The 9087-nt window shown below is 36.9% G+C and overlaps 2 protein-coding genes across 4 annotated transcripts; both read left to right on the top strand.

Moving 5' to 3' along the window:
* Positions 1–93: 93 nt before the first annotated feature.
* LOC146988792 (deoxyribonuclease-2-alpha-like) lies at positions 94–2229 on the top strand. Its single transcript, XM_085774517.1, has 7 exons — positions 94–152; positions 677–774; positions 858–1020; positions 1106–1187; positions 1286–1444; positions 1544–1735; positions 1863–2229. Exons 1-7 carry the CDS (start codon positions 135–137, stop codon positions 2219–2221), a joined length of 1071 nt encoding a protein of 356 aa, XP_085630643.1. The 5' UTR covers positions 94–134; the 3' UTR covers positions 2222–2229.
* Positions 706–7844, top strand: LOC146988793 (deoxyribonuclease-2-alpha-like). Of its 3 annotated transcripts, none has more exons than XM_085774514.1 (7): positions 4264–4832; positions 5566–5669; positions 5894–6056; positions 6142–6223; positions 6322–6480; positions 6583–6774; positions 7412–7844. In XM_085774514.1, exons 1-7 carry the CDS (start codon positions 4815–4817, stop codon positions 7780–7782), a joined length of 1089 nt encoding a protein of 362 aa, XP_085630640.1. In that variant the 5' UTR covers positions 4264–4814; the 3' UTR covers positions 7783–7844. The 3 variants fall into 3 exon arrangements, with proteins under 3 accessions (XP_085630642.1, XP_085630640.1, XP_085630641.1); XM_085774515.1 differs by having other exon boundaries at positions 4457–4844; positions 5584–5669; XM_085774516.1 differs by lacking the exons at positions 4264–4832; positions 5566–5669 and adding an exon at positions 706–795.
* The last annotated feature ends 1243 nt before the right edge of the window (positions 7845–9087 follow it).

Consider the following 9087-nt stretch of genomic DNA (forward strand, 5'->3'; position numbering starts at 1 on the left):
ATTTCTCAGGGATCGAAGCTCATTGATGAGAACAAGGAAGCAGATGAATAAGAGGTGCGGCTTCAGGTGTAATCCACTTGAGACATGATAAATACAGCTTCATGAAACAGGTGTACAGTTGGTTGTGAGGAGACATGAAGATGGCTTCATACGTGAGTAAAATGTTTTGTGTATTAATAGCTCAATAAGGCTTAGTTTAAAGGATGACAACAAATATATCAGTAAAAGTCAAACTTTAATATATTTTGTGCTGCAGTTTTTAAATAACTAGTTCATATAATAGTCAAAGAATCTTGTTTTTATATTTTGATACTCTGTATTGAGTATTTTTTTTTTTATCACAAGTGTCGTCTTAAAATGTTGACTGCTATTTTCACTGCTTTCACTGCACTATTGGATGACTTTATCTTGTAGGTCCTGGGAGTGACTCAATAGGAATGCAGTAATCTTAGAGCAATCTAAAGACCTTTTTACACACAATTTCTAAAATGAAAATGAAATATTAGAAAAGTTTTTAAGTTCAGTCCCAAAGTTCATAAAAAAGGACTGGAGATCTGGAAAAACTAGCAACCTGAAATCAGAGTACTATGTCTTTGAGACATCAGATCTGTTTATAGATGTTGATGAAGACTGTGGTCTGGTTTCTGTTACTGTGACTCATGTTTGATTGTTTCAGAGAACAGTGACCAGCTTCCTCTTCAGTGTTGCGATCCTTTTTCAAGGGTGTGACTCAGATGTGAGATGCAGGAACGACCGTGGAGACGGGGTTGACTGGTTGGTGGAAAACTGAATTGTGTCAGTTTATGTTTTCACCCATGCTCAGATAACAAATGATGTGTTAATCTCCATGTCATTAGGTTTATTTTATATAAGTTGCCCAATAGTGACGGTAATGGGTTGAGATATTTCTACATGGATGAAAACACTAATGGATGGACACAAAGCACAAAGGACATCAACAATGAAACTGGCACTCTGGCAAACACCCTGAAACCTCTTTTTGACTTCTACGACACAAAGGTAACGTAATAAAACCTACAGGTCTTTCTGACGTGACAGTGTTCAGTAAACACACAAAATTATAATTTTAATTCTGTTGTTGTAGACTGAAGGCTTTGGATACATGCTGTATAATGATCAGCCTCCAAGTGAAAAATCTGTATCTGCATCATATGGCCACAGTAAAGGTGGGAACAGAAACATTGTGCTTTGTTGCTTTCAAAACCAAAAACATCATAATGTAACAAACTGTTTCTGTTGTTTTCTGCTGTTTCACTTGCTAAAGGAGTTGTGATGCTGGACAGACAAACTGGAGTCTGGCTCTCACACAGTACACCAAAGTTTCCAACATATCGCAGTAGAAACTTCTGGCCAACAAATGGAAATGCCAACGCTCAAACATTTTTGTGCATGACTTACTATTACAAAGACTTCAAAGAAATAGGTAGGTTAATGAAGGTGTTATTGCCATCTTCTACTGATTGAAGCTTTTCTCATTTACATGAAGGGATGCTAATGCAAAAACTTTTATCTCAATTTTCAGGAGTGCAGCTCAAGTACATCCACGCTTATTCATATGACTCTGACTTACCAACAACCTTTCCAGAGGATCTGAGATGTGTAGCACAGCGAAGCTGCTACCCAAGGGAGGGGCCCTGGTTTAGAGTGAAATCACTGACTTCAGTGGGAGGACATCAGTTCCACAGTTTTGCAAAATACACACGTTTTCGGGATGGTAAGTGAAGTGTTTGTAATTTCCAGAGTTTTATGTTAGGTTACACATTGATAAAAGGCTCTCGCTTTGTGTACATGCTCTTAATTCCCATGGTTAACAGCTCTGTGTTCTGCTTTGTTGTCCACAGATCTTTACTCCGGCCTTATTGTAAATGGTGTAGAGCAGAATTTGTTTGTCAAGAGCTGGGGAAGGATGCCTAACAGTAACCCTCTGCCTTCTAACTGCACCATCCCTTACCATGTGTACAATGTGAAGGAAGTGCAGCTCCCCAACATGCAGCCCTTCAGTGACACTGTTGATCACTCCAAGTGGTGTGTGACACCAGGTGGTGGCTGGACCTGCGTCGCTGATATGAACAGGCAAATGAGTCAGGTGGGCAGAGGAGGAGGAGCCATATGCACCAACAATGTTGCCGTTGGGAAGGCTTTCTCTGCTTTGATCGCACAGTATCAACCATGTGAACAAACATTTGCACGAGAGCTATAGTGGCCCAACCCTCATTGAAATGTAAAGACAAGGAAAGCTGTACTATCAGAAAGTTAACCTGATACATTTTCCCCCTTAGAAGTGTGTTCACAGCATATTTTTGTTCTTGTTCAGCCCTGTCTATTTTAGCCTGCATGATTGCATGAGTTTTATTAATTAAACACCTCATCCTTTTTTATCAATCATGTTGTCAAAACATTTAAAAACACACACGCACACACACACACACACACACAACTGAATGACTGTTTAAAATATTAACTTACAAAAATACTGTTAGTGTTGTTTACTCTCGTCAACATTAACACATTAACCTGTGATAAGAACCTGAAATAATGAGGTTCTTTTATGGTTTTGACACAAGGACCAACAAAAACAGGCTTGATAGAAAGACCCCTGGCCTTTATCAGATCAGCTGTTGTTGTGCTAATGTAGTGGGGCAGCTGACCACTGCTCAGTGCTGACCGTGTAAAAGATAATGAAAGAAAAACCGTTATAATCATGCAGGATAAACCTCAACACTTAAGTATAAACTAACATGTATTGGTAAAAGCAACACATTTACCCAAACTCAGCCCTTTAGTGTCCAGATATTTATGGACATGAGTAAAAGGCCCATAAGAAGAAAAGGTCTTTTCAGGGAAAGGAGACATGAAACAATGATCAAGTTCGGGTCATTTGATTAAGTAATAGCTTATAAAACTACCACACAAACACAAACTAGTTAATCCCCTCATACGCACTTGCTAGTATATTTACACCATTATTTTTATAGATGCAATAGAAACAGGAAGCAATTAGTTCCCTGTTCCCTAATTAGACTGCCTGTGACTACCTCGTTGCTGCTGAGGCCCAGTGTCAGTGACCAGGGGAAAAGATTTACCAACCCCCATCACGCACATCCAAAAACAAAATTGTGCAGGTGCTGAGCTAAAAAAATGAGAACTGAAAAAGTGAAGAGAAGCTCGCACACTGCAACGGCTCCTATAGAGTGCAATTTATTCACTAGTGACGACGTTTCAAGCCACCGCTCTTCATATCATCAGGTCATACAGAACAATGGAAGAAGAGGATTTCTGTCTCTATTGATGTGTCTGAGAGGCACCAACTCTCAAACTTTGTCCTTCTACGTGACTGACTACGTGTTAGTAGCTTAGTACACGGTGAAAACTCAGAAGGGAGGAAGTGAAGAACACACAGGAGTCTGTGAACATGAGTGAAATAAAAAACTTTATGTAATTTCTCCTGACTGCTATACTTTATTATTGTTTGTCTGATGGTATTTACTGCTGCAGTAAAACATATTGCTCCTCTGGGATGATTACCTTTGAGCCTTTACGTAAGTACTGTCAGGGCCGTTGTATAGGGGAGAAAGGTGATGATAATTCTAGGGGCCCAGCGCCCAGTGGGGCCCATAAAAAACCCCAGTAGTCTAATCTTTGTATGACTGAATTATTCTGCGTAAGACCCTGACTAATACTCATAGTACACTGTAAAAATTCAACATCTTTCCAAGAATATTTGTCTTATTTCTTGTCCAAATGTCTCATTTCTAGTCAAAACTAATCTCTTTCCACTTAAAATAAGACTCATTACCTAAAAATTAACTTGTTTTTAGATCATTTTCACTTAAATTCACAATAAATAGAAAAAATCTGCCAGTGAAAGTAAGTTTTTTGTGCTTGTAATAAGGAAGAAAAACTTGCTCCACTATCAGATTTTTTCTACTTATTCCAAGTGAAAATATGCTTGAAAGAAGTAAAAAGTGTATAAAAACAAGCTACTTTTAATATGATGTGTCTTATTTTAAGTATAATGATATTTGTTTTGACTAGAAATTACATTTTGACTAGAAATAAGACTAAATAAGCTAAAATACTTGAGTTTTTGCAGTGTAATGCTGCATTAGCATCAAAACAAAGAAGGCTAAATAAAAAACGATAATACATACGTAGTCTAAGAAAAAAAAAGGAAAAGTTAGGGGGAGGGGCCCACTTTAGTATTCTTTAAGGGGGCCCAGAATTCCTAGCAACGGCCCTGAGTACTGTATGTATAGAGCAATGATTGTGGTTATTGTGCACTGACCTGCTCTGACAGATTAAGAGAATAAACATGTCCTTCAGGCAAGGAATAGAAATTTTTACATTTTCTAGGTTGTGGTTGTGTTTCGGTCCCAGATCTGAATGTGCGTTTTCATCTGATGTAAAGTTGTGAAAGAACCAGATAGGAGCAGGAATGAAGGTTGTGAAAAGTGATGTGTAAACCTCAGAAGAATACAAATACAGTAGCAAATGCAACACCTCTGTAACAACTCTGAACGTGTTTTTATCCCTGAAAGATGTGAGATTTCTGTTGAAACGAGGGGCTTGTTACTGCTACTTTTTCACTTCCACCTTCTTTTAGCAAGGGCGTCAACATCATGGTGCGACGTGCACAAACAACAAACAAGTAATTTCCACTTTTCAATGAGAAACACGGAAGCAGATGAACTATGAGAAATGTGGGTGTTGGTTTTTACAAAGAAATGTGATAAAAGCAGCTCTTCACAAAAAGGGATTTACTTTTCACTGTGAACATCAGTGAGAATCAAAACATGGAGTTGCCAAAATACGTAAGTAAAAAAGTTTACAGGGTTAAAAATGATCGTAAAACAAAAGAATCATACACTAGATGTTTGTTGCTATGTGATGATCGAATGTGATAATCTTATTGTTTTAGCTATTTTAATTTGGAAATATGAACAAGTGCAAAAGCTGCAAAAGAGGAAATACAATTTTGAAAACAATATTATATTGTATTGTAACACAAAAATAATAATATTTTGATCATTTGTTGGTTTGACCCTGAGTTGAGAGTGCAATATGAAGTTTGAATTTCTTTTTGTTTGTTTTCTGATATTTTGCAACACCCAAGACAAGTGACAAATACAGTAGTAGAGTATTTTTTCCTGACTGTACCGTAAGTGTTTGCAAAATGCAAACCATAATGTTTTGAATGCAAATGCTCTTTCTACTTTCACTGTCGGAGCTCAAAATCAAAATTTTGTTCCTGTAAATACAATACAACATTCAAGCAAACCTCCAAACATATCTACTTATTTGTTTGCAGGACAAATTTTACAAATATGCCAACTTTTAGTTTGACTCACACAGTGCAACACGAATTTATATTGGTCAAGTAATAAGGTGCAGGAAATGTTTTTAAAAATATATAGAACTGTCCTCACCATGTGATACCACAGCTTCCTGTTCCGTCATGTTTTAAAAAGAGTCTTTTTTTTTTTTTTTTACTTCTTTCTCTTATTACTGTAATCATTATTCTATGATGATGTTTGATTGTTTCAGAGAACAATGTTGGCTCAGGCTCTGCTCTTCAGTGCTGGGATCCTCTGTCAAGTCTGTGATTCAAAAGTGACTTGCAAAAATGACAACAACAAAGAGGTGGACTGGTAAGTGTAAATTTATATGTGCAGCTGTAATATACACACTTTCTGCACTGAAAAGCATGTCGAGTAGCTGTGTTTTGTTTGTTTCTCCATAAACTGCACACAATAGACATTTGTAGGTACATCATCAGATATTTTTCTTATGGGAAAGATGATTTGGTGGAAAACTTATATTGTGTTTCTACTCTCAGGATATCCAACATAATGTGTTCATCTCTGTGTCTTAGGTATATTGTATACAAGTTGCCCAATAGAAAAAGTAGTGGTTTAACATATTTCTACATGGATGAGAGGACTAATGGATGGAGACGAAGCAGAAAGGACATCAACAGTAAAACTGGCACTCTGGGGAACACCCTGAAACCTCTTCTTGACTTCTATGACAGAAAGGTAAAGTACCTAACAGGTCTGACTGTCTGACATTAAAAAGTGTTCAGCAAACACACTGAATCACAATTTCACTGTTTTGTTCTAGACTGAAGACTTTGGATACATGTTGTATAATGATCAGCCTCCAGAACAAAATGTTGCTCCTCAATCATTTGGCCACAGTAAAGGTAGCACCATGCTTTATTGCTTCAAATACAAATACATTATAATTTAACAAACTAATTCTGTTTTTTTTTCTGTTTTCTGCTGTTTCACTTCGCTAAAGGAGTTGTGATGCTGGACAGACAAACTGGAGTCTGGCTCTCACACAGTACACCGCATTTTCCAACAAATCGCAGTAGAGACTTCTGGCCAAAAACTGGAATCGCCAACGCTCAAACATTTCTGTGCATGACTTACTCTTATAATGACTTCAAAGAAATAGGTAGGTTAATGAAGGTGTTATTGCCATCTTCTTCCGACTGAAGCTTTTCTCATTTACCTGAAGGGATGATAATGCAAAAACCTTTATCTCAATTTTTTTCAGGAGTGCAGCTCAAGTACATCCACCCTTATTCATATGACTCTGACTTACCAACAACCTTTCCAGAGGATCTGAGATGTGTAGCGAATCGAAGCTGCTACCCAGAGAAGGAGCCCTGGTTTAGAGAGAAGTCACTGACTTCAGTGGGAGGACATCAGTTCCTCAGTATTGCAAAATACAAACGTTTTGGGGATGGTAAGTGTTTAGTTTTTAAGCATATGTTATTTACACTGCAAAAACTCAAAATCTTACCAAGAATATTTGTCTTATTTCTTGTCAAAATGTCTCAATTTTAGTCCAAACTAATCTCTTTCCACTTAAAATAAGACTCATCACCTAAAAATTGACTTGTTTTTAGGCACTTTTTACTTTTTTCAAGCATATTTTCACTTGAAATAAGTAGAAAGATCTGACAATGGAGAAAGTTTTTCTTTCTCATTACAAGCACAAAAAACTTGCTTTCACTGGCAGATTGTTCTACTTATTTCAATTGAAAATTTGTTTGAAACAAGTGGAAATTATCTAAAAACAAGTACATTTTTAGATGACAAGTCTTATTTTAAGTGGAAAGAGTTTAATTTTGACTAGAAATTAGACATTTTGACAAGAAATACGACAAATATTCTTGGAAAGATTTTGAGTTTTTGCAGTGTAAGAGGTCGTGTTATCCCTCCACCAACAGGATACTTTGGCTTTGATGCACTTAAGATGTCATTTAAAAGTTTTTGTGGGGTTAAAAATACCTGTTATGTTGATAATGGATAGATTTCTATATGTATCTGTTCAGAGGGGAACCCTTTATTCATGGTTTATCGCTCTCATCCCTTTGTAGATCTTTATTCCGGCCTAATTGCAAAAAAACTGAACAATGATCTGTTTGTCAAGAGCTGGGGAAAGATGCATCAGCCTCTGCCTTCTAACTGCAGCATCCCTCACTATGTGTACAATGTGAGGGTGGTGCACCTTCCCACTTCGCACGCCTTCACTGACACTCTTGATCACTCCAAGTGGTGTGTGGCACCTGATGGTAACTGGACCTGCATCGCTGATATGAACAGGGAAATGAGTCAGATGGACAGAGGGGGAGGAGCCATTTGTATTGAAAACTCAAGAATTGCTCTGGCTTTCACTAACATGATCAAATGGTATGATCCATGTAATCCTGCTGTGCTCCTACGTGAAGAGAAATACAGCTTGCTTTGATTTAAGGTCTGTTTTCTTCCTGAAACAAATATCAATTTTGATCAAACTATCTTTCATTCAACCCAGAGTGTTTGTCCAACTAATTATGTTTTTTTGTTTGACATTAAATGATGGATCAACTTAAACCACAAAAAAAAGGAGAACTACAATGTCCAAGCCATCTCTGGCGAAGTCTAGCCCAGAGGTGCTGCAGGGTGGGTTGTGGAATTTTTGGTTGATAAGACAATTTTTTAAAACATTTTTTTGTTTCCACATTTATCTTACAAATAAAAACCACAATTCGAATAGCTTGTCTGCCTGTACAGTTTTGCAAAGGTAAATTGTGGTTTTAAATTTCACATTGTAAAGTTCACAATAGCCTATGTTTGGAAGAGATTGATCAATAAAGTTTTGACAAGATATAGGCTATACACCTTATCTACCAAGAATAAATCACATTGTCACAATCATTTCATGAGACAAGGTAAAAAAAAATAGATAGAAAGAGATAGAAAATAGTCTATTTAAGGTTCTTACAGTGCTGATTTACCAAAGTCTGTTGTTTAGCTGATTTTAGTTTAAAAGTTCTATTATTTCTAATCATTAAGCAGGAATATTCACATCGCCATGTTTTGGTAAGTGTAGAGTTTTCTACATTTACCAAGATATATCGCCTTACAAGTAAAACTCTCTAAATTCAGTAAAATGTAGGCTGCAGAAAGATGAGAAGTAGGCTATGCTTGAGTAGGCGGTTCCGGTGGTTGAATGAGTCAATAATTCACAACTAAGCAGGCTAAATTTATTATATTGTTGCATTTTGTCATGTACATAGTTAGCTACAGCTACAACTAGTTTTTGGAATTCTTTATAATTGCATTCAAGGGCACCTTACACCAAACAGAATGATAAATGATAAAAGCAGAAAGTTCAAAGCATAAAATAGGCTACAAAATAAATGTGAATAAATAAATTGCTTAATATACATTTGAATGCACTGAGCGCAGGTGTTAAACATATTCACTACCACTGTTCCCTCTAAGGTGTTTTACTGTGCAATTGCACACTGCTCCCCACCTCTTTGCTCAGAAGACAAAAAAAGTTGCACACTCAAATATCCCCGACTAGTTCACTGTTTATTTCAGAGGGGAAAGTGTGGGGTGGACAATGTTTCCATCCCTCTCTTTCATTGTTTGGAGCCCATTGGCAAAACATAACAGTTACAATTTTGCAAGCTCTCTCTCACACTCACACACACTGTGGTCTGTAGTGCAACTACGATTTAAGTTTTTGCTCGAGAATTATTATTACTGTTCATATCAAGAATGC

This window comes from Trachurus japonicus, chromosome 4 (assembly GCF_045865225.1).
Source record: "Trachurus japonicus isolate A0001 chromosome 4, Traja_1.0".
Classification (NCBI taxonomy): Eukaryota; Metazoa; Chordata; class Actinopteri; order Carangiformes; family Carangidae; genus Trachurus; species Trachurus japonicus.